The sequence below is a fragment of the Petromyzon marinus genome, chromosome 65 (assembly GCF_048934315.1).
Source record: "Petromyzon marinus isolate PM22_M1 ecotype Great Lakes invasive population chromosome 65, UKy_Petmar_22M1.pri1.0, whole genome shotgun sequence".
Lineage (NCBI taxonomy): Eukaryota > Metazoa > Chordata > Hyperoartia > Petromyzontiformes > Petromyzontidae > Petromyzon > Petromyzon marinus.
The window spans coordinates 3,485,957-3,511,827 of record NC_133731.1 but is presented as its reverse complement, the minus strand read 5'-3'; the positions used below and the strand labels follow the sequence as shown (position 1 = coordinate 3,511,827).

At 59.5% G+C, this 25,871-nt stretch overlaps 1 protein-coding gene across 1 annotated transcript in view; it reads left to right on the top strand.

Moving 5' to 3' along the window:
• Positions 1–3,438, top strand: part of PDE3A (phosphodiesterase 3A) — a 175,915-nt gene extending 172,477 nt beyond the window's left edge. Inside the window, exon 15 of the mRNA XM_076054247.1 lies at positions 386–3,438. Within this exon, the coding sequence (XP_075910362.1) occupies positions 386–813 (428 nt within the window). The 3' untranslated portion in view covers positions 814–3,438. The remainder of the gene's footprint in view (positions 1–385) is intronic.
• The last annotated feature ends 22,433 nt before the right edge of the window (positions 3,439–25,871 follow it).

Here is a 25,871-nt window from a genome sequence, read left to right as displayed (position 1 = left end):
GAGACAGGGTTTAGGGTTCGGGATTGGGTCCAGGCATCCGAACCTGCAGCTGCACAGCTCAAGCGTAAAATTATCAAGGGGCAAAAACGTCGCTGCCCGGCAATCGATTTGACCACATCCTCCTTCACGGGGTAACCGATGGAGCCACGTCGCCGTTGCATTTTCAGAGGCGGTTTTGCCACCTTCGCCGACGAGGCATCGTCATCGTCAGGGCTCCGGCCCACGCGTTTGAATCCATTGGCCGTTTTGCCAGCGGCACCGAAGGCTTACGGCAGGGGCCGCCCAGTGGCCCCTCGGGCCCTGCGATGTAGAACACCGCTCTGGGGCTCGTCGCGTGCCTCTCTCACGCGCGCTCGGTCTCCTGCCTCTTGCCGCCCCGACGCAGCCAAGCGAATGAGGAAGAAACGCCCGCGCAAGTACTTCTGCCACCTGACGCACCACCTGCTGGAGAACCACGAGATGTGGAAGCGAGTGATCGAGGAGGAGGAGGCGGCGGAGGAGGAGGAGGAGGAGGAGGAGAGGAGGAGGACGAAGGCAGCGATCGCGCCGGCCCAGGGTCAGGGGTCGCCAACGACGACGGCGGCGGCGGCGGCGGAGGCGGAGGAGGAGGATGGGGAGGAAGGTGGCGACCGGCAGCAGTTCAGGCCCTGTGGCGGTGACGACGGCGCTGCTGACGACAACGACGGCGACGAGGACGACGGTGGAGTCGGCCGCGACGCCGGGCGCGGCGCAGGCCGCTCCGACCCCCACCGCGTGCGGCGGAGGAAGCGGGCTCGTCGGTGCAGCCACGATGGCGCCGCGTCTCACGCCTGACGCGCCAAGGAGGGACTGGGTGCGTGCGGCAGGGCGAGGCCTGCACGGAGCGAGGCCTGCATGAGGTTTGAATGGGCGAGGCCTACACGAGTCTCACGGGGCGAGGCCTTGGCGAGGCCTTCACTGGGCGAGGCCTTCGCGTGACAAGGCCTGGAAGAGGCCTTCACTGGGCGAGGCCTTCGCATGACAAGGCCTTGGCGAGGCCTTCACTGGGCGAGGCCTTCGCATGACAAGGCCTGGAAGAGGCCTTCACTGGGCGAGGCCTTCGCATGACAAGGCCTGGGCGAGGCCTTCATTGGGCGAGGCCTTCGCATGACAAGGCCTGGGCGAGGCCTTCGCGAGGCCTTCACGGGGCAAGGACTACGTGGGTCCATATAGGGTAAACGTAAGGGACCAGGTACCCCAAGCGCCATCTATGAAGCGCTGTGCAGGGCTGCAAGCCTAAGGCCTCGCCTGCGCCGCGGCTCTGAATGTCCCATGGCCGTGTTTCTTGTATTTAAGCACAAAAAAAGAAACGTGTTTGTTTTTCTCTCTCTCTCTGTCACGAAAAAAATCTCTTCACGATGTAATCTTCCCACACTTGAGCACTTGGAGGGGGTCCCCAGCGGGGAATGCCTTCGTCCGGACCCCTCCCGTTCTTCCCTCTCAGGGTTTTTGAGTCACGTTTTGTACACCGCAGGAACATGCACACGACTTCTCTAGCCTTGTCGAGTGAGTAGCCCCCTAGTGTCCCGTCGGTCTCCCCCCCCCCACAACCCCACCACCACCCCCACCACCACCCCCATCCGATGGAAGCATATTTTAAGAAGTAATAATAATTTAGTCTTAAGGTATAAATGTTGAAGGACGCAAACGGTACGAGCGTTGATGATGATGACGACGTAAGATCGATTCGCGATTTAACTTTTGGGCTAGGCACCCCCCATTCCCTCCCCCCCCCCCACTCCCTTCCTGTAACGGTGCGGGCCAAATTGACGCCGTGAAGAAGCCTCCAAAACCACAACCGACTGGCGGAAATTATCTCTGAATCGTCGCGCGTGACGAGGGCGTCGTAAATGACGACAACGATCGTCTCGACTAGCTCAACGGTTCGGTTTTGAGATGAACGACCTCTCGCCTACGCGTCACCTGCCGCACGCAATTGCGACTCGCGCCCAGTGCAGCCTCGGGTAACTCCAGGATAGCCGGCACGAGAACGCTCGGCGCAGGTCCGAAAAGCGCCAACGCCGCACGCATCTCCGTTGTTTCCAACGTGGTGGCGACGATCTTGGTTTTCCCGCGGCGTTTCCCGGCCCAGCGAGTCGCGAGCGACGCGCGACGCCGCCAGCGAATCGCTCGCGACGCCGCGTGGAAATTCGGGCCCTGCGCAGGCTTCTTTACAACGAAACATTTGGGCTGAGCCACCCCCCCCCCAAAAAAAAAACTAAAAAAGAACACTCTTCTTTGGTTCTTTCGGTAAAGTCACCACGTAGAATGAGAATAAAATAATAAATTGATAAAATAAAATAACGCGATAAAATTCTCACGACGTTTTATCAATTTATTATTTTATTCTCATTCTACGTGGTGGTGACTTTACCGAAAGAACCAAAGAACGATGAATACTTGCAGTCACGAAAGCTTTAAATAGAAAGAACACTCCCGCTACGAGTCGTGACGTCGCCCGCGAAGGCCACGTGTTCACCCGGTGTTACACGTCATCGTTGTTTGACGTTGACGCGTGCGTACGGGTCGTCGTCGTTGACCGGGGGCTAGGGCAACGTGGTAGTCGTAGCAGCAGCAGCAGCAGCAGCCAACAGATCTGTCGAGATTGGTGTGGTGGAGGGGGGAGCCTCACGCCAATACGACCGGCACAGACTTAAACTAGAATGGCATCCGTGCTCTTTGGCCCTTTCGGCAGAGTCGCCTAGCAGGTAGCAAAAAAGAATAAAAGGTCGACGACGTTTCGATCGCAACGCAAGCGGCCGTCCTCGGGCGGAAACAAAAATTAATCCAGCAGCAGGTTCAGGCGGTTCCATTGCTGCATCATCATCGTCATCATTATTATTGTTATTATTAAAGAAAAATAACTCCGCCTGAGGACGACCGCTTGCGTTGCGATCGAAACGTCGTGACCTTTAATTATATTTTTTTGCTACCCACCACGTGGACTTTACCGGAAGAACCAAAGAGCGTGGATTCGTGCAGTCACGAGAGCTTCAAATCGAGACTGGCATCTCGGGCGTCGCACGACGCGCGGGCGTCCTCTGTTCCACCGTCTCTCTCTCTCTCTTCTCTCTCCTCTCCTCTCTCTCCCGCGAGAACGATGACAATCGGTTCATTTCGTGAGTCGTTAAAAAAAACAATAGGCGCTGAGTCGGGTTTTCAACGGCACGGATGGTAGGCCTGGGTCCGTCGCCGTTGCATGGCCCGACCCGACACATCGGATGATGCGATGCGATTCAACGGAGGCTGCGAACACGTCTGCCCCCCCCCACCGCCCCCCAACCGCCCCCCAACTCGTCAAAGTCTCGAGACGCTGCGCAAAGACAAAGCAACAACCACGCACCACCACCACCAAACAACGACAAAGCATCAACCACCACCACCACCAAACAACAACGACAAAGCAACAACCACGCACCACCACCACCAAACAACAACGACAAAGCAACAACCACGTACCACCACCACCAAACAACAACGACAAAGCAACACCCACCACCACCACCACCAAAGAACAACAAGCAACACCCACCAGCACCACCACCAAACAACAACAAAGCAACACCCACCACCAAACAACAACAAAGCAACACCCACTACCACCACCAAACAACAACAAAGCAACACCCCTGCACCACCACCACCACCAGACAAAGACAAAGGTACCCCGCGTAACCTCCCCCCCCCCCCCCCCCTTTTACCCCGTTCCGAGGACGTCTCCTGCCAGTTGCAGGCTCGGCGGGCGAGGTGCTGTCCCGTTCGCCCGCCCACTCTCTGGGCGTTCATTTACATTTCGGGAGGGGCGCGGCGGTCGCCGCAGCAGCAGCGGCGGCAGCGGCGGCAGCGGCTGCAGCGCCGTTGCGTTTCCAGCGACGTCGGCGCCACCAAGGGCCGCAGCGCCACGGCCGCCGCGGGGCCTGCCCGCGGGGCCCGCGCCCTTTGCGGGAGCCTCGGCACCGGCGAGGAATATTTAATTTTTCGTTTTTATTCCGCGTATTTTTATTTTAAAAGACGTACAATTACGTCATCGGAACGGGGCGGGCGGGGGCGGGGGAAGGTGTTAAGTACGTCATCCCGTACTCGTTTGGATTGCTGAGTCGACCTAGGGGGCAGACCCAGGATCGTCTCGGACAATCGGCACCGGTGTTTGGTGGTCGTGAGCGCAGTGCACTAAGCGCTCCCCACAACCACCGCCGCCACCACCACCGCCATCGTCGTCGCCATTGAGTGGATCGCAGAGAGGACACAAGCGGGTGATATATATATACACACGTACACACGCGTCTTTATTTGTTTTTGTAAGAAGCGAGGAGGGCTAGAGTTGGAGCTCGGGGGTTAACGGTGCTGATGAAGACGGACGCGCGGGGCGACTGAATCTCAGCTGAGAGCGACCCCAGCGAGAGAGAGAGAGGAGCTGGCGGATGCGTTTAGGTGGTGGTGGTAGTGGTGGATGATGAATGGATGGGGCGATGGGGTGATGGATGGGTGGGATCCACGTGACTTATACTCGGGTGCTTGGTAGGGGTTGGTTTTGGGGGGGGGGGCGGGTTTGCCACCCTCCACCACCTCCCCCGCCCCCCTCCCCCCCACCCCTTCCCACCGTGTGGAAATATCCCCGGGTTGTTGTTGTTGGTTGTTATTGGTTGTTGGTTGTGGTGCTTCTTTGGCTGTCGCTCTGTTGGACAGCAACCCCGCAGGGTCGGGGCCAGGCGGGGGGCGGAGTCAGATTGAGGGGGGTGGGGCCAGGCGGGGGGCGGAGTCAGACTGAGGGGGGGTGGGGCCAGGCGGGGGGTGGGGCCAGGCGGGGGGGGGGGGTCAGTTTTGTGTATTATATTAAAAAAAGAGGGAACGCATATTTTTAAATTGTGTCTTTTAAATGCCTTTATTAATATTATAATGTTATTATTAAACTATATTTGTTCACCTGCCAAGTTTATTGCGTATTTTGTTCCTCCCGAATGCTTTTTTTTATATTCTTTGTTGGTTTGGGAAAAATAAAATAAAATAAACCCCGTGGTTTAACGGAGTCGAGGCGCGCGACCCATCCTCAATAGTTCGACGCCACACAGGCGAATCGGGGGGGCGTGGGGGGGTGTGGGGGGGGGTGTGTGGGGGGGGGACTCCTCCGTCCTCCACCCTCCATGCCCACCCACCCACCCCCACCAGATGCGCTTCGACCTCGCAGTGCCGTCAGATGTGAACACAGGGAGGGGTTGCTTCAGCAAAAAATCACAAAGGTCAACAAACTTCCGAGACATTTGCAAGGACACCAACGAGAATTGTGCTGCCTCCGTGCTCCGTGGACCACCTGGAGAAGATTCTAGGCCACGCGTTGACAACGATGGCGAGCAAATGGGGGAGAGAATATTTGACCTTTTTAAGCTGTTAACATTTACATCTGGCATCGTGTCACGGTGTAAAATTATCCCATTAAAAACGACAGTCCCATGTAAGTGTTAACGTCTTTCTTGAGGCACCATGCACTTCGCGATTAGCCTAGAGGGTTCGTCTCGGGCCCCGCACTACTCCCTATTGAGGGCTAAAGGGGGGCTGAGGGGAGGGGGTGCCCTACCCCCCCACACCCCCCCCCCCCAAAATACGCTTCGACCTCACGGTGTCGTCAGGTTTAATAACACCAAACAGCTGTCTCGTGAGACACCAACCACCTGTCTCGTGAGACACCAAGCACCTGTCCCGTGAGACACCTGTCCCACCAGACACCTGTCCCACCAGACACCTGTCCCACCAGACACCTGTCCCACCAGATGCCTGTCCCACCAGACACCTATCCCACCAGACGTCTGTCCCGTGAGACACCTGTCCCACCAAACACCTGTCCCTGATACACCTGTCCCACCAGACACCTGTCCCACGAGACGCTTGTCCCACCAGACACCTGTCCCACCAGACACCTGTCTCACCAGACACCTGCCCATCAAACACCTGTCCCACCAGACACCTGCCCATCAGACACCTGTCCCTTGTGACACCTGTCCCGTGAGACACCTGTCCCACCAGACACCTGTCCCACCAGACACCTGTCCCATGAGACACCTGTCCCACCAGACACCTGACCCGCCAGACACCTGTCCCACCAGATACCGGTCCCGTGAGACACCTGTCCCATGAGACACCTGTCCCGCCAGACACCTGTCCCACCAGACACCTGTCCCTGAGACACCTGTCCCATGAGACACCTGTCCCACCAGACACCTGTCCCACCAGACACTTGTCCTTGATACACCTGTCCCACCAGACACCTGACCCACGAGACGCTTGTCCCACCAGACACCTGTCCCACCAGACATCTGTCCCACCAGACACCTGTCCCACCAGACACCTGTCCCACCAGACACCTGTCCCACCAGACACCTGTCCCTTGTAACACCTGTCCCGTGAGACACCTGTCCCACCAGACACCTGGCCCACCAAACACCTGTCCCATGAGACACCTGTCCCACCAGACACGTGTCCCGCCAGACACCTGTCCCACCAGACACCTGTCCCGTGAGACACCTGTCCCATGAGACACCTGTCTCACCAGACACCTGTCCCACCAGACACCTGTCCCTGAGACAACTGTCCCATGAGACACCTGTCCCACCAGAAACCTGTCCCACCAGACACCTGTCCCTAATACACCTGTCCCACCAGACACCTGTCCCACCAGACACCTGTCCCACCAGACACCGTTCCCACCAGACACCTGTCCCACCAGACACCTGTCCCACCAGACACCTGTCCCACCAGACACCTGTCCCGTGAGACACCTGTCCCACCAGACACCTGTCCCTTGATACACCTGTCCCACCAGACACCTGTTCCACTAGACGCCTGTCCCAACAGACACCTGTCCCACCAGACACCTGTCCCGTGAGACACCTGTCTCACCAGACGCCTGTCCCCCCAGACATCTGTCCCACCAGACACCTGTCCCGTAAGACACCTGTCCCACCAGATACCTGTCCCACCAGAAACCTGTCCCACCAAACACCTGTCCCACCAGACGCATGTTCCACCAGACACCTGTCCCACCAGACACCTGTCCCAACCAGACGCCTGTTCCACCAGACACCTGTCCCACCAGAGACCTGTCCCACCAGACACCTGTCCCGTGAGACACCTGTCCCACCAGACACCTGTCCCGTGAGACACCTGTCCCACAGACACCTGTCCCGTAAGACACCTGTCCCGTAAGACACCTGTCTCACCAGACGCCTGTCCCACCAGACACCTGTCCCACCAGGCACCTGTTCCGTAAGACACCTGTCTCACCAGACACCTGCCCCGTGAAACACCTGTCCCACCAGACACCTGTCCCACCAGACACCTGTCCCACCAGATACCTGTTCCACCAGACACCTGTCCCTGATACACTTGTCCCACCAGACACCTGTCCCACCAGACACCTGTCCCACCAGACGCCTGTCCCACCAGACACCTGTCCCGTGAGACACCTGTCTCACCAGACGCCTGTCACACCAGACACCTGTCCCACCAGACACCTGTGCCGTGAGACACCTGTCTCACCAGACGCCTGTCCCACCAGACACCTGTCCCACCAGACACCTGTCCCGTAAGACATCTGTCTCACCAGACACCTGTCCCGTGAGACACCTGTCCCACCAGACACCTGTCCCGTAAGACACCTGTCTCACCAGACACCTGTCCCGTGAGACACCTGTCCCACCAGACACCTGTCCCACCAGACACCTGTCCCGTAAGACTCCTGTCTCACCAGACGCCTGTCCCACCAGACACTCGTCCCACCAGACGCCTGTCCCGTGAGATACCTGTCCCACCAGACCCCTGTCCCACCAGACACCTGTCCCACCAGATACCTGTCCCACCAGACACCTGTCCCTGATACACCTGTCCCACCAGACACCTGTCCCACCAGACACCTGTCCCACCAGACACCGTTCCCACCAGACACCTGTCCCTTGATACACCTGTCCCACCAGACACCGTTCCCACCAGACACTTGTCCCTTGATAAACCTGTCCTAACAGACACCTGTCCCATCAGACACCTGTCCCACCAGACGCCTGTCCCGTGAGACACCTGTCCCACCAGACACCTGTCCTTGATACACCTGTCCCACCAGACACCTGACCCACGAGACGCTTGTCCCACCAGACACCTGTCCCACCAGACATCTGTCCAAGCAGACACTTGTCCCACCAGACACCTGTCCCACCAGACACCTGTCCCACCAGACACCTGTCCCTTGTGACACCTGTCCCGTGAGACACCTGTCCCACCAGACACCTGGCCCACCAAACACCTGTCCCATGAGACACCTGTCCCACCAGACACCTGTCCCGCCAGACAACTGTCCCACCAGACACCTGTCCCGTGAGACACCTGTCCCATGAGACACCTGTCCCACCAGACACCTGTCCCACCAGACAACTGTCCCTGAGACAACTGTCCCATGAGACACCTGTCCCACCAGAAACCTGTCCCACCAGACACCTGTCCCTAATACACCTGTCCCACCAGACACGTGTCCCACCAGACACCTGTCCCACCAGACACCTGTCCCACCAGACACCTGTCCCACCAGACACCTGTCCCACCAGGCACATGTCCCGTGAGACACCTGTCCCACGAGACACCTGTCCCACCAGACACCTGTCCCTTGATACACCTGTCCCACCAGACATCTGTCCCACTAGACGCCTGTCCCAACAGACACCTGTCCCACCAGACACCTGTCCCGTGAGACACCTGTCTCACCAGACGCCTGTCCCCCCAGACATCTGTCCCACCAGACACCTGTCCCATAAGACACCTGTCCCACCAGATACCTGTCCCACCAGAAACCTGTCCCACCAGACACCTGTCCCACCAGACGCATGTTCCACCAGACACCTGTCCCACCAGACACCTGTCCCACCAGACGCCTGTTCCACCAGACACCTGTCCCACCAGACACCTGTCCCACCAGACACCTGTCCCCCAAGGACACCTGTCCCACCAGACACCTGTCCCACCAGACACCTGTCCCGTGAGACACCTGTCTCACCAGACACCTGTCTCATCAGACACCTGTCCCATGAGAAACCTGTCCCACCAGACACCTGTCCCTGAGACACCTGTCCCACCAGACACCTGTCCCACCAGACAACTGTCCCGTGAGACATCTGTCTCACCAGACACCCACCTGTCTCACCAGACACCTGTCCCAGCAGAAACCTGTGCCATCAGACACCTGTCCCACCAGACACCTGTCCCATGAGACACCTGTCCCACCAGACACCGTTCCCACCTGACACCTGTCCCACCAGACACCTGTCCCTCCAGACACTTGTCCCACCAGACACGGTTCCCACCAGACACCTGTCCCTTGATACACCTGTCCCACCAGACACCTGTCCCACCAGACACCTGTCCCACCAGACGCCTGTCCCGTGAGACACCTGTCCCACCAGACACCTGTCCCTGATACACGTGTCCCACAAGACACCTGTCCCACCAGACACCTATCTCACCAGACACCTGTCCCACCAGACACCTGTCCCTAATACACCTGACCCACCAGACACCTGTCCCACCAGACACCGTTCCCACCAGACACCTGTCCCACCAGACACCTGTCCCACCAGACACCTGTCCCGTGAGACACCTGTCCCACCAGACACCTGTCCCACCAGACACCTGCCCCTTGATACACCTGTCCCACCAGACACCTGTCCCACTAGACATTTGTCCCACCAGACACCTGTCCCACCAGACACCTGTCCCACTAGAAGCCTGTCCCACCAGACATCTGTCCCACCAGACACCTGTCCCGTAAGACACCTGTCCCACCAGATACCTGTCCCACCAGAAACCTGTCCGACCAGACACCTGTCCCACCAGACGCCTGTTCCACCAGACACCTGTCCCACCAGACACCTGTCCAACCAGACACCTGTCCCACCAGACACTTGTCCCACCAGACACCTGTCCCTGATACACCTGTCCCCCAAGGACACCTGTCCCACCAGACACCTGTCCCACCAGACACCTGTCCCGTGAGACACCTGTCTCACCAGACACCTGTCTCACCAGACACCTGTCCCATGAGACACCTGTCCCACCAGACACCTGTCCCTGAGACACCTGTCCCACCAGACACCTGTCCCACCAGACACCTGTCCCACCGGACACCTGTCGCGTGAGACACCTGTCTCACCAGACACCTGTCTCACCAGACACCTGTCCCACCAGAAACCTGTCCCACCAGACACCTGTCCCACCAGACACCTGTTCCGTGAGACACCTGTCTCACCAGACGCCCGTCCCACCAGACACCTGTCCCGTAAGACACCTGTCCCGTGAGACACCTGTCTCACCAGACGCATGTCCCACCAGACACCTGTCCCGTGAGACACCTGTCCCACCAGACACCTGTCCCACCAGACACCTGTCTCACCAGACGCATGTCCCACCAGACACCTGTCCCATGAGACACCTGTCTCACCAGACGCATGTCCCACCAGACACCTGTCCCGTGGGACACCTGTCTCACCAGACGCCTGTCCCCCCAGACATCTGTCCCACCAGACACCTGTCCCATAAGACACCTGTCCCACCAGATACCTGTCCCACCAGAAACCTGTCCCACCAGACACCTGTCCCACCAGACGCATGTTCCACCAGACACCTGTCCCACCAGACACCTGTCCCACCAGACGCCTGTTCCACCAGACACCTGTCCCACCAGACACCTGTCCCACCAGACACCTGTCCCGTGAGACACCTGTCCTACAAGACACCTGTCCCACCAGACACCTGTCCCCCAAGGACACCTGTCCCACCAGACACCTGTCCCACCAGACACCTGTCCCGTGAGACACCTGTCTCACCAGACACCTGTCTCATCAGACACCTGTCCCATGAGAAACCTGTCCCACCAGACACCTGTCCCTGAGACACCTGTCCCACCAGACACCTGTCCCACCAGACACCTGTCCCGTGAGACATCTGTCTCACCAGACACCCACCTGTCTCACCAGACACCTGTCCCACCAGAAACCTGTGCCATCAGACACCTGTCCCACCAGACACCTGTCCCATGAGACACCTGTCCCACCAGACACCGTTCCCACCTGACACCTGTCCCACCAGACACCTGTCCCTCCAGACACTTGTCCCACCAGACACGGTTCCCACCAGACACCTGTCCCTTGATACACCTGTCCGACCAGACACCTGTCCCACCAGACACCTGTCCCACCAGACGCCTGTCCCGTGAGACACCTGTCCCACCAGACACCTGTCCCTGATACACGTGTCCCACCAGACACCTGTCCCACCAGACACCTATCTCACCAGACACCTGTCCCACCAGACACCTGTCCCACCAGACACCTGTCCCACCAGACACCTGTCCCTTGTGACACCTGTCCCGTGAGACACCTGTCCCACCAGACACCTGACCCGCCAGACACCTGTCCCGTAAGACACCTGTCCCATGAGACACCTGTCCCAGCAGACACCTGTCCCACCAGACACCTGTCCCTGGGACACCTGTCCCATGAGACACCTGTCCCACCAGAAACCTGTCCCACCAGACACCTGTCCCTAATACACCTGACCCACCAGACACCTGTCCCACCAGACACCGTTCCCACCAGACACCTCTCCACCAGACACCTGTCCCACCAGACACCTGTCCCACCAGACACCTGTCCCGTGAGACACCTGTCCCACCAGACACCTGTCCCACCAGACACCTGCCCCTTGATACACCTGTCCCACCAGACACCTGTCCCACTAGACGCTTGTCCCACCAGACAGCTGTCCCACCAGACACCTGTCCCACTAGAAGCCTGTCCCACCAGACATCTGTCCAACCAGACACCTGTCCCGTAAGACACCTGTCCCACCAGATACCTGTCCCACCAGAAACCTGTCCCACCAGACACCTGTCCCACCAGACGCCTGTTCCACCAGACACCTGTCCCACCAGACACCTGTCCCTGATACACCTGTCCCCCAAGGACACCTGTCCCACCAGACACCTGTCCCACCAGACACCTGTCCCGTGAGACACCTGTCTCACCAGACACCTGTCTCACCAGACACCTGTCCCATGAGACACCTGGCCCACCAGACACCTGTCCCTGAGACACCTGTCCAACCAGACACCTGTCCCACCAGACACCTGTCCCACCAGACACCTGTCCCGTGAGACACCTGTCTCACCAGACACCTGTCTCACCAGACACCTGTCCCACCAGAAACCTGTCCCACCAGACACCTGTCCCACCAGACACCTGTCCCGTGAGACACCTGTCTCACCAGACGCCCGTCCCACCAGACACCTGTCCCGTAAGACACCTGTCCCGTGAGACACCTGTCTCACCAGACGCATGTCCCACCAGACACCTGTCCCGTGAGACACCTGTCCCACCAGACACCTGTCCCACCAGACACCTGTCTCACCAGACGCATGTCCCACCAGACACCTGTCCCGTGAGACACCTGTCTCACCAGACGCATGTCCCACCATACACCTGTCCCGTGGGACACCTGTCCCACAGACACCTGTCCCGTAAGACACCTGTCCCGTAAGACACCTGTCTCACCAGACGCCTGTCCCACCAGACACCTGTCCCAACAGGCACCTGTCCCGTAAGACACCTGTCTCACCAGACACCTGTCCCGTGAGACACCTGTCCCACCAGACACCTGTCCCACCAGACACCTATCCCTTAAGACACCTGTCCCACCAGACAACTGTCCCACCAGACGTCTGTCCCGTGAGACACCTGTCCCACCAGACACCTGTCCCACCAGACACCTGTCCCACCAGACACGTGTCCCACCAGACACCTGTCCCACCAGACACCGTTCCCACCAGACACCTGTCCCACCAGACACCTGTCCCACCAGACACCTGTCCCACCAGGCACATGTCCCGTGAGACACCTGTCCCACGAGACACCTGTCCCACCAGACACCTGTCCCTTGATACACCTGTCCCACCAGACACCTGTCCCACTAGACGCCTGTCCCAACAGACACCTGTCCCATCAGACACCTGTCCCGTGAGACACCTGTCTCACCAGACGCCTGTCCCCCCAGACATCTGTCCCACCAGACATCTGTCCCATAAGACACCTGTCCCACCAGATACCTGTCCCACCAGAAACCTGTCCCACCAGACACCTGTCCCACCAGACGCATGTTCCACCAGACACCTGTCCCACCAGACACCTGTCCCACCAGACGCCTGTTCCACCAGACACCTGTCCCACCAGACACCTGTCCCACCAGACACCTGTCCCGTGAGACACCTGTCCCACAAGACACCTGTCCCACCAGACACCTGTCCCCCAAGGACACCTGTCCCACCAGACACCTGTCCCACCAGACACCTGTCCCGTGAGACACCTGTCTCACCAGACACCTGTCTCATCAGACACCTGTCCCATGAGAAACCTGTCCCACCAGACACCTGTCCCTGAGACACCTGTCCCACCAGACACCTGTCCCACCAGACAACTGTCCTGTGAGACATCTGTCTCACCAGACACCCACCTGTCTCACCAGACACCTGTCCCAGCAGAAACCTGTGCCATCAGACACCTGTCCCACCAGACACATGTCCCATGAGACACCTGTCCCACCAGACACCGTTCCCACCTGACACCTGTCCCACCAGACACCTGTCCCTCCAGACACTTGTCCCACCAGACACGGTTCCCACCAGACACCTGTCCCTTGATACACCTGTCCCACCAGACACCTGTCCCACCAGACACCTGTCCCACCAGACGCCTGTCCCGTGAGACACCTGTCCCACCAGACACCTGTCCCTGATACACGTGTCCCACAAGACACCTGTCCCACCAGACACCTGTCCCACCAGACACCTGTCCCACCAGACACCTGTCCCACCAGACACCTGTCCACCAGACACCTGTCCCTTGTGACACCTGTCCCGTGAGACACCTGTCCCACCAGACACCTGACCCGCCAGACACCTGTCCCGTGAGACACCTGTCCCATGAGACACCTGTCCCAGCAGACACCTGTCCCACCAGACACCTGTCCCTGGGACACCTGTCCCATGAGACACCTGTCCCACCAGAAACCTGTCCCACCAGACACCTGTCCCTAATACACCTGACCCACCAGACACCTGTCCCACCAGACACCGTTCCCACCAGACACCTGTCCCACCAGACACCTGTCCCACCAGACACCTGTCCGGTGAGACACCTGTCCCACCAGACACCTGTCCCACCAGACACCTGCCCCTTGATACACCTGTCCCACCAGACACCTGTCCCACTAGACATTTGTCCCACCAGACACCTGTCCCACCAGACACCTGTCCCACTAGAAGCCTGTCCCACCAGACATCTGTCCCACCAGACACCTGTCCCGTAAGACACCTGTCCCACCAGATACCTGTCCCACCAGAAACCTGTCCCACCAGACACCTGTCCCACCAGACGCCTGTTCCACCAGACACCTGTCCCACCAGACACCTGTCCAACCAGACACCTGTCCCACCAGACACTTGTCCCACCAGACACCTGTCCCTGATACACCTGTCCCCCAAGGACACCTGTCCCACCAGACACCTGTCCCACCAGACACCTGTCCCGTGAGACACCTGTCTCACCAGACACCTGTCTCACCAGACACCTGTCCCATGAGACACCTGTCTGGTGGGACAGGTGTCTGCTGGGACAGATGTCTGGTGGGACAGGTGTCTGGTGGGACAAGCGTCTCGTGGGTCAGGTGTCTGGTGGGACAGGTGTATCAAGGACAGGTGTCTGGTGGGACAGGTGTCTCACGGGACAGGCGTCTGGTGGGACAGGTGTCTGGTGGGACAGGTGTCTGGTGGGACAGGTGTATCAAGGGACAAGTGTCTGGTGGGAACGGTGTCTGGTGGGACAGGTGTCTGGTGGGACAGGTGTATCAAGGGACAGGTGTCTGGTGGGAACGGTGTCTGGTGGGACAGGTGTCTGGTGGGACAGGTGTCTGGTGGGACAGGTGTATCAGGGACAGGTGTCTGGTGGGACAGGTATCTGGTGGGACAGGTGTCTGGTGGGACAGGTGTCTGGTGGGACAGGTATCTCACGGGACAGGGGTCTGGTGGGACAAGTGTCTGGTGGGACAGGCGTCTGGTGAGACAGGTGTCTTACGGGACAGGTGTCTGGTGGGACAGGTGTCTGGTGGGACAGGTGTCTCACGGGACAGGTGTCTGGTGAGACAGGTGTCTTACGGGACAGGTGTCTGGTGGGACAGGTGTCTCACGGGACAGGTGTATGGTGAGACAGATGTCTTACGGGACAGGTGTCTGGTGGGACAGGTGTCTGGTGGGACAGGCGTCTGGTGAGACAGGTGTCTCACGGCACAGGTGTCTGGTGGGACAGGTGTCTGGTGTGACAGGCGTCTGGTGAGACAGGTGTCTCACGGGACAGGTGTCTGGTGGGACAAGTGTATCAGGGACAGGTGTCTGGTGGAACAGGTATCTGGTGGGACAGGTGTCTGGTGGGACAGGTGTCTGGTGGGACAGGTGTCTCACGGGACAGACGTCTGGTGGGACAGTTGTCTGGTGGGACAGGTGTCTTAAGGGATAGGTGTCTGGTGGGACAGGTGTCTGGTGGGACAGGTGTCTCACGGGACAGGTGTCTGGTGAGACAGGTGTCTTACGGGACAGGTGCCTGGTGGGACAGGTGTCTGGTGGGACAGGCGTCTGGTGAGACAGGTGTCTTACGGGACAGGTGTCTTACGGGACAGGTGTCTGTGGGACAGGTGTCCCACGGGACAGGTGTCTGGTGGGACATGCGTCTGGTGAGACAGGTGTCTCACGGGACAGGTGTCTGGTGGGACATGCGTCTGGTGAGACAGGTGTCTGGTGGGACAGGTGTCTGGTGGGACAGGTGTCTCACGGGACAGGTGTCTGGTGGGACATGCGTCTGGTGAGACAGGTGTCTCACGGGACAGGTGTCTTACGGGACAGGTGTCTGGTGGGACGGGCGTCTGGTGAGACAGGTGTCTCACGGAACAGGTGTCTGGTGGGACAGGTGTCTGGTGGGACAGGTTTCTGGTGGGACAGGTGTCTGGTGAGACAGGTGTCTGGTGAGACAGGTGTCTCACGGGACAGGTGTCTGGTGGGACAGGTGTCTGGTGGGACAGGTGTCTGGTGGGACAGGTGTCTCAGGGACAGGTGTCTGATGGGACAGGTGTCTCATGGGACAGGTGTCTGGTGAGACAGGTGTCTGGTGAGACAGGTGTCTCACGGGACAGGTGTCTGGTGGGACAGGTGTCTGGTGGGACAGGTGTCCTTAGGGGACAGGTGTATCAGGGACAGGTGTCTGGTGGGACAAGTGTCTGGTGGGACAGGTGTCTGGTTGGACAGGTGTCTGGTGGGACAGGTGTCTGGTGGAACAGGCGTCTGGTGGGACAGGTGTCTGGTGAGACAGGTTTCTGGTGGGACAGGTATCTGGTGGGACAGGTGTCTTACGGGACAGGTGTCTGGTGGGACAGATGTCTGGTGGGACAGGCTTCTAGTGGGACAGGTGTCTGGTGGGACAGGTGTCTGGTGGGACAAATGTCTAGTGGGACAGGTGTCTGGTGGGACAGGTGTATCAAGGGGCAGGTGTCTGGTGGGACAGGTGTCTGGTGGGACAGGTGTCTCACGGGACAGGTGTCTGGTGGGACAGGTGTCTGGTGGGACAGGTGTCTGGTGGGAACGGTATCTGGTGGGACAGGTGTCTGGTGGGTCAGGTGTATTAGGGACAGGTGTCTGGTGGGACAGGTTTCTGGTGGGACAGGTGTCTCATGGGACAGGTGTCCCAGGGACAGGTGTCTGGTGGGACAGGTGTCTGCTGGGACAGGTGTCTCATGGGACAGGTGTCTCACGGGACAGGTGTCTGGCGGGTCAGGTGTCTGGTGGGACAGGTGTCTCACGGGACAGGTGTCACAAGGGACAGGTGTCTGGTGGGACAGGTGTCTGGTGGGACAGGTGTCTGGTGGGACAGGTGTCTGGTGGGACAGGTGTCTGGTGAGATAGGTGTCTGGTGGGACAGGTGTCTTGTGGGACACGTGTATCAGGGACAGGTGTCTGGTGGGACAGGTGTCTCACGGGACAGGCGTCTGGTGGGACAGGTGTCTGGTGGGACAGGTGTCTGGTGGGACAGGTGTATCAAGGGACAGGTGTCTGGTGGGAACCGTGTCTGGTGGGACAAGTGTCTGGAGGGACAGGTGTCTGGTGGGACAGGTGTCAGGTGGGAACGGTGTCTGGTGGGACAGGTGTCTCATGGGACAGGTGTCTGGTGGGACAGGTGTCTGATGGCACAGGTTTCTGCTGGGACAGGTGTCTGGTGAGACAGGTGGGTGTCTGGTGAGACAGATGTCTCACGGGACAGGTGTCTGGTGGGACAGGTGTCTGGTGGGACAGGTGTCTCAGGGACAGGTGTCTGGTGGGACAGGTTTCTCATGGGACAGGTGTCTGATGAGACAGGTGTCTGGTGAGACAGGTGTCTCACGGGACAGGTGTCTGGTGGGACAGGTGTCTGGTGGGACAGGTGTCCTTGGGGGACAGGTGTCTGGTGGGACAGGTGTCTTGTGGGACAGGTGTCTCACGGGACAGGTGTCTGGTGGGACAGGTGTCTGGTGGGACAGGTGTCTGGTGGAACAGGCGTCTGGTGGGACAGGTGTCTGGTGGGACAGGTGTCTGGTGGAACATGCGTCTGGTGGGACAGGTGTCTGGTGGGACAGGTTTCTGGTGGGACAGGTATCTGGTGGGACAGGTGTCTTATGGGACAGGTGTCTGGTGGGACAGATGTCTGGGGGGACAGGCGTCTGGTGAGACAGGTGTCTCACGGGACAGGTGTCTGGTGGGACAGGTGTCTGTTGGGACAGGCGTCTAGTGGGACAGGTGTCTGGTGGGACAGGTGTATCAAGGGACAGGTGTCTGGTGGGACAGGTGTCTCGTGGGACAGGTGTCTCACGGGACATGTGCCTGGTGGGACAGGTGTCTGGTGGGACAGGTGTCTGGTGGGACAGGTGTCTGGTGGGAACGGTGTCTGGTGGGACAGGTGTCTGGTGGGACACGTGTCTGGTGGGACAGGTGTCTGGTGGGACAGGTGTCTGGTGGGACAGGTGTCTCACGGGACAGACGTCTGGTGGGACAGTTGTCTGGTGGGACAGGTGTCTTAAGGGATAGGTGTCTGGTGGGACAGGTGTCTGGTGGGACAGGTGTCTCACGGGACAGGTGTCTGGTGAGACAGGTGTCTTACGGGACAGGTGCCTGTTGGGACAGGTGTCTGGTGGGACAGGCGTCTGGTGAGACAGGTGTCTTACGGGACAGGTGTCTTACGGGACAGGTGTCTGTGGGACAGGTGTCCCACGGGACAGGTGTCTGGTGGGACATGCGTCTGGTGAGACAGGTGTCTCACGGGACAGGTGTCTGGTGGGACATGCGTCTGGTGAGACAGGTGTCTGGTGGGACAGGTGTCTGGTGGGACAGGTGTCTCACGGGACAGGTGTCTGGTGGGACATGCGTCTGGTGAGACAGGTGTCTCACGGGACAGGTGTCTTACGGGACAGGTGTCTGGTGGGACGGGCGTCTGGTGAGAAAGGTGTCTCACGGGACAGGTGTCTGGTGGGACAGGTGTCTGGTGGGACAGGTTTCTGGTGGGACAGGTGTCTGGTGAGACAGGTGTCTGGTGAGACAGGTGTCTCACGGGACAGGTGTCTGGTGGGACAGGTGTCTGGTGGGACAGGTGTCTGGTGGGACAGGTGTCTCAGGGACAGGTGTCTGGTGGGACAGGTGTCTCATGGGACAGGTGTCTGGTGAGACAGGTGTCTGGTGAGACAGGTGTCTCACGGGACAGGTGTCTGGTGGGACAGGTGTCTGGTGGGACAGGTGTCCTTGGGGGACAGGTGTATCAGGGACAGGTGTCTGGTGGGACAGGTGTCTGGTGGAACAGGCGTCTGGTGGGACAGGTGTCTGGTGGGACAGGTTTCTGGTGGGACAGGTATCTGGTGGGACAGGTGTCTTACGGGACAGGTGTCTGGTTGGACAGATGTCTGGTGGGACAGGCTTCTAGTGGGACAGGTGTCTGATGGGACAGCTGTCTGGTGGGACAAGCGTCTAGTGGGACAGGTGTCTGGTGGGACAGGTGTATCAAGGGGCAGGTGTCTGGTGGGACAGGTGTCTGGTGGGACAGGTGTCTCACGGGACAGGTGTCTGGTGGGACAGGTGTCTGGTGGGACAGGTGTCTGGTGGACAGGTGTCTGGTGGGAACGGTGTCTGGTGGGACAGGTGTCTGGTGGGTCAGGTGTATTAGGGACAGGTGTCTGGTGGGACAGGTTTCTGGTGGGACAGGTGTCTCATGGGACAGGTGTCTCAGGGACAGGTGTCTGGTGGGACAGGTGTCTGCTGGGACAGGTGTCTCATGGGACAGGTGTCTCACAGGACAGGTGTCTGGCGGGTCAGGTGTCTGGTGGGACAGGTGTCTCACGGGACAGGTGTCACAAGGGACAGGTGTCTGGTGGGACAGGTGTCTGGTGGGACAGGTGTCTGGTGGGACAGGTGTCTGGTGAGATAGGTGTCTGGTGGGACAGGTGTCTGGTGGGACACGTGTATCAGGGACAGGTGTTTGGTGGGCCAGGTGTCTGGTGGGACAGGTGTCTCACGGGACAGGTGTCACAAGGGACAGGTATCTGGTGGGACAGGTGTCTGGTGGGACAGGTGTCTGGTGCGACAGGTGTCTGCTGGGACAGATGTCTGGTGGGACAGGTGTCTGGTGGGACAAGCGTCTCGTGGGTCAGGTGTCTGGTGGACAGGTGTCTGGTGGGAACGGTGTCTGGTGGGACAGGTGTCTGGTGGGTCAGGTGTATTAGGGACAGGTGTCTGGTGGGACAGGTTTCTGGTGGGACAGGTGTCTCATGGGACAGGTGTCTCAGGGACAGGTGTCTGGTGGGACAGGTGTCTGCTGGGACAGGTGTCTCATGGGACAGGTGTCTCACAGGACAGGTGTCTGGCGGGTCAGGTGTCTGGTGGGACAGGTGTCTCACGGGACAGGTGTCACAAGGGACAGGTGTCTGGTGGGACAGGTGTCTGGTGGGACAGGTGTCTGGTGGGACAGGTGTCTGGTGAGATAGGTGTCTGGTGGGACAGGTGTCTGGTGGGACACGTGTATCAGGGACAGGTGTTTGGTGGGCCAGGTGTCTGGTGGGACAGGTGTCTCACGGGACAGGTGTCACAAGGGACAGGTGTCTGGTGGGACAGGTGTCTGGTGGGACAGGTGTCTGGTGGGACAGGTGTCTGCTGGGACAGATGTCTGGTGGGACAGGTGTCTGGTGGGACAAGCGTCTCGTGGGTCAGGTGTCTGGTGGGACAGGTGTATCAAGGACAGGTGTCTGGTGGGACAGGTGTCTCACGGGACAGGCGTCTGGTGGGACAGGTGTCTGGTGGGACAGGTGTCTGGTGGGACAGGTGTATCAAGGGACAAGTGTCTGGTGGGAACGGTGTCTGGTGGGACAGGTGTCTGGTGGGACAGGTGTATCAAGGGACAGGTGTCTGGTGGGAACGGTGTCTGGTGGGACAGGTGTCTAGTGGGACAGGTGTCTGCTGGGACAGGTGTATCAGGGACAGGTGTCTGGTGGGACAGGTATCTGGTGGGACAGGTGTCTGGTGGGACAGGTGTCTGGTGGGACAGGTATCTCACGGGACAGGGGTCTGGTGGGACAAGTGTCTGGTGGGACAGGCGTCTGGTGAGACAGGTGTCTTACGGGACAGGTGTCTGGTGGGACAGGTGTCTGGTGGGACAGGTGTCTCACGGGACAGGTGTCTGGTGAGACAGGTGTCTTACGGGACAGGTGTCTGGTGGGACAGGTGTCTCACGGGACAGGTGTCTGGTGAGACAGATGTCTTACGGGACAGGTGTCTGGTGGGACATGTGTCTGGTGGGACAGGCCTCTGGTGAGACAGGTGTCTCACGGCACAGGTGTCTGGTGGGACAGGTGTCTGGTGTGACAGGCGTCTGGTGAGACAGGAGTCTCACGGGACAGGTGTCTGGTGGGAAAAGTGTATCAGGGACAGGTGTCTGGTGGAACAGGTATCTGGTGGGACAGGTGTCTGGTGGGACAGGTGTCTGGTGGGACAGGTGTCTCACGGGACAGACGTCTGGTGGGACAGTTGTCTGGTGGGACAGGTGTCTTAAGGGATAGGTGTCTGGTGGGACAGGTGTCTGGTGGGACAGGTGTCTCACGGGACAGGTGTCTGGTGAGACAGGTGTCTTACGGGACAGGTGCCTGGTGGGACAGGTGTCTGGTGGGACAGGCGTCTGGTGAGACAGGTGTCTTACGGGACAGGTGTCTTACGGGACAGGTGTCTGTGGGACAGGTGTCCCACGGGACAGGTGTCTGGTGGGACATGCGTCTGGTGAGACAGGTGTCTCATGGGACAGGTGTCTGGTGGGACATGCGTCTGGTGAGACAGGTGTCTGGTGGGACAGGTGTCTGGTGGGACAGATGTCTCACGGGACAGGTGTCTGGTGGGACATGCGTCTGGTGAGACAGGTGTCTCACGGGACAGGTGTCTTACGGGACAGGTGTCTGGTGGGACGGGCGTCTGGTGAGACAGGTGTCTCACGGAACAGGTGTCTGGTGGGACAGGTGTCTGGTGGGACAGGTTTCTGGTGGGACAGGTGTCTGGTGAGACAGGTGTCTGGTGAGACAGGTGTCTCACGCGACAGGTGTCCGGTGGGACAGGTGTCTGGTGGGACAGGTGTCTGGTGGGACAGGTGTCTCAGGGACAGGTGTCTGGTGGGACAGGTGTCTCATGGGACAGGTGTCTGGTGAGACAGGTGTCTGGTGAGACAGGTGTCTCACGGGACAGGTGTCTGGTGGGACAGGTGTCTGGTGGGACAGGTGTCCTTGGGGGACAGGTGTATCAGGGACAGGTGTCTGGTGGGACAAGTGTCTGGTGGGACAGGTGTCTGGTTGGACAGGTGTCTGGTGGGACAGGTGTCTGGTGGGACAGGCGTCTGGTGGGACAGGTGTCTGGTGGGACAGGTTTCTGGTGGGACAGGTATCTGGTGGGACAGGTGTCTTACGGGACAGGTGTCTGGTGGGACAGATGTCTGGTGGGACAGGCTTCTAGTGGGACAGGTATCTGGTGGGACAGGTGTCTGGTGGGACAAATGTCTAGTGGGACAGGTGTCTGGTGGGACAGGTGTATCAAGGGGCAGGTGTCTGGTGGGACAGGTGTCTGGTGGGACAGGTGTCTCACGGGACAGGTGTCTGGTGGGACAGGTGTCTGGTGGGACAGGTGTCTGGTGGGAACGGTGTCTGGTGGGACAGGTGTCTGGTGGGTCAGGTGTATTAGGGACAGGTGTCTGGTGGGACAGGTTTCTGGTGGGACAGGTGTCTCATGGGACAGGTGTCCCAGGGACAGGTGTCTGGTGGGACAGGTGTCTGCTGGGACAGGTGTCTCATGGGACAGGTGTCTCACGGGACAGGTGTCTGGCGGGTCAGGTGTCTGGTGGGACAGGTGTCTCACGGGACAGGTGTCACAAGGGACAGGTGTCTGGTGGGACAGGTGTCTGGTGGGACAGGTGTCTGGTGGGACAGGTGTCTGGTGGGACAGGTGTCTGGTGAGATAGGTGTCTGGTGGGACAGGTGTCTTGTGGGACACGTGTATCAGGGACAGGTGTCTGGTGGGACAGGTGTCTCACGGGACAGGCGTCTGGTGGGACAGGTGTCTGGTGGGACAGGTGTCTGGTGGGACAGGTGTATCAAGGGACAGGTGTCTGGTGGGAACCGTGTCTGGTGGGACAAGTGTCTGGAGGGACAGGTGTCTGGTGGGACAGGTGTCAGGTGGGAACGGTGTCTGGTGGGACAGGTGTCTCATGGGACAGGTGTCTGGTGGGACAGGTGTCTGATGGCACAGGTTTCTGCTGGGACAGGTGTCTGGTGAGACAGGTGGGTGTCTGGTGAGACAGATGTCTCACGGGACAGTTGTCTGGTGGGACAGGTGTCTGGTGGGACAGGTGTCTCAGGGACAGGTGTCTGGTGGGACAGGTTTCTCATGGGACAGGTGTCTGATGAGACAGGTGTCTGGTGAGACAGGTGTCTCACGGGACAGGTGTCTGGTGGGACAGGTGTCTGGTGGGACAGGTGTCCTTGGGGGACAGGTGTCTGGTGGGACAGGTGTCTTGTGGGACAGGTGTCTCACGGGACAGGTGTCTGGTGGGACAGGTGTCTGGTGGGACAGGTGTCTGGTGGAACAGGCGTCTGGTGGGACAGGTGTCTGGTGGGACAGGTGTCTGGTGGAACATGCGTCTGGTGGGACAGGTGTCTGGTGGGACAGGTTTCTGGTGGGACAGGTATCTGGTGGGACAGGTGTCTTATGGGACAGGTGTCTGGTGGGACAGATGTCTGGGGGGACAGGCGTCTGGTGAGACAGGTGTCTCACGGGACAGGTGTCTGGTGGGACAGGTGTCTGTTGGGACAGGCGTCTAGTGGGACAGGTGTGTGGTGGGACAGGTGTATCAAGGGACAGGTGTCTGGTGGGACAGGTGTCTCGTGGGACAGGTGTCTCACGGGACATGTGCCTGGTGGGACAGGTGTCTGGTGGGACAGGTGTCTGGTGGGACAGGTGTCTGGTGGGAACGGTGTCTGGTGGGACAGGTGTCTGGTGGGACACGTGTCTGGTGGGACAGGTGTCTGGTGGGACAGGTGTCTGGTGGGACAGGTGTCTCACGGGACAGACGTCTGGTGGGACAGTTGTCTGGTGGGACAGGTGTCTTAAGGGATAGGTGTCTGGTGGGACAGGTGTCTGGTGGGACAGGTGTCTCACGGGACAGGTGTCTGGTGAGACAGGTGTCTTACGGGGCAGGTGCCTGTTGGGACAGGTGTCTGGTGGGACAGGCGTCTGGTGAGACAGGTGTATTACGGGACAGGTGTCTTACGGGACAGGTGTCTGTGGGACAGGTGTCCCACGGGACAGGTGTCTGGTGGGACATGCGTCTGGTGAGACAGGTGTCTCACGGGACAGGTGTCTGGTGGGACATGCGTCTGGTGAGACAGGTGTCTGGTGGAACATGCGTCTGGTGGGACAGGTGTCTGGTGGGACAGGTTTCTGGTGGGACAGGTATCTGGTGGGACAGGTGTCTTATGGGACAGGTGTCTGGTGGGACAGATGTCTGGGGGGACAGGCGTCTGGTGAGACAGGTGTCTCACGGGACAGGTGTCTGGTGGGACAGGTGTCTGTTGGGACAGGCGTCTAGTGGGACAGGTGTCTGGTGGGACAGGTGTATCAAGGGACAGGTGTCTGGTGGGACAGGTGTCTCGTGGGACAGGTGTCTCACGGGACATGTGCCTGGTGGGACAGGTGTCTGGTGGGACAGGTGTCTGGTGGGACAGGTGTCTGGTGGGAACGGTGTCTGGTGGGACAGGTGTCTGGTGGGACACGTGTCTGGTGGGACAGGTGTCTGGTGGGACAGGTGTCTGGTGGGACAGGTGTCTCACGGGACAGACGTCTGGTGGGACAGTTGTCTGGTGGGACAGGTGTCTTAAGGGATAGGTGTCTGGTGGGACAGGTGTCTGGTGGGACAGGTGTCTCACGGGACAGGTGTCTGGTGAGACAGGTGTCTTACGGGACAGGTGCCTGTTGGGACAGGTGTCTGGTGGGACAGGCGTCTGGTGAGACAGGTGTCTTACGGGACAGGTGTCTTACGGGACAGGTGTCTGTGGGACAGGTGTCCCACGGGACAGGTGTCTGGTGGGACATGCGTCTGGTGAGACAGGTGTCTCACGGGACAGGTGTCTGGTGGGACATGCGTCTGGTGAGACAGGTGTCTGGTGGGACAGGTGTCTGGTGGGACAGGTGTCTCACGGGACAGGTGTCTGGTGGGACATGCGTCTGGTGAGACAGGTGTCTCACGGGACAGGTGTCTTACGGGACAGGTGTCTGGTGGGACGGGCGTCTGGTGAGACAGGTGTCTCACGGGACAGGTGTCTGGTGGGACAGGTGTCTGGTGGGACAGGTTTCTGGTGGGACAGGTGTCTGGTGAGACAGGTGTCTGGTGAGACAGGTGTCTCACGGGACAGGTGTCTGGTGGGACAGGTGTCTGGTGGGACAGGTGTCTGGTTGGACAGGTGTCTCAGGGACAGGTGTCTGGTGGGCCAGGTGTCTCATGGGACAGGTGTCTGGTGAGACAGGTGTCTGGTGAGACAGGTGTCTCACGGGACAGGTGTCTTGTGGGACAGGTGTCTGGTGGGACAGGTGTCCTTGGGGGACAGGTGTATCAGGGACAGGTGTCTGGTGGGACAGGTGTCTGGTGGAACAGGCGTCTGGTGGGAAAGGTGTCTGGTGGGACAGGTTTCTGGTGGGACAGGTATCTGGTGGGACAGGTGTCTTACGGGACAGGTGTCTGGTTGGACAGATGTCTGGTGGGACAGGCTTCTAGTGGGACAGGTGTCTGGTGGGACAGCTGTCTGGTGGGACAAGCGTCTAGTGGGACAGGTGTCTGGTGGGACAGGTGTATCAAGGGGCAGGTGTCTGGTGGGACAGGTGTCTGGTGGGACAGGTGTCTCACGGGACAGGTGTCTGGTGGGACAGGTGTCTGGTGGGACAGGTGTCTGGTGGACAGGTGTCTGGTGGGAACGGTGTCTGGTGGGACAGGTGTCTGGTGGGTCAGGTGTATTAGGGACAGGTGTCTGGTGGGACAGGTTTCTGGTGGGACAGGTGTCTCATGGGACAGGTGTCCCAGGGACAGGTGTCTGGTGGGACAGGTGTCTGCTGGGACAGGTGTCTCATGGGACAGGTGTCCCACAAGACACCGTTCCCACCAGACACCTGTCCCTTGATACACCTGTCCCAC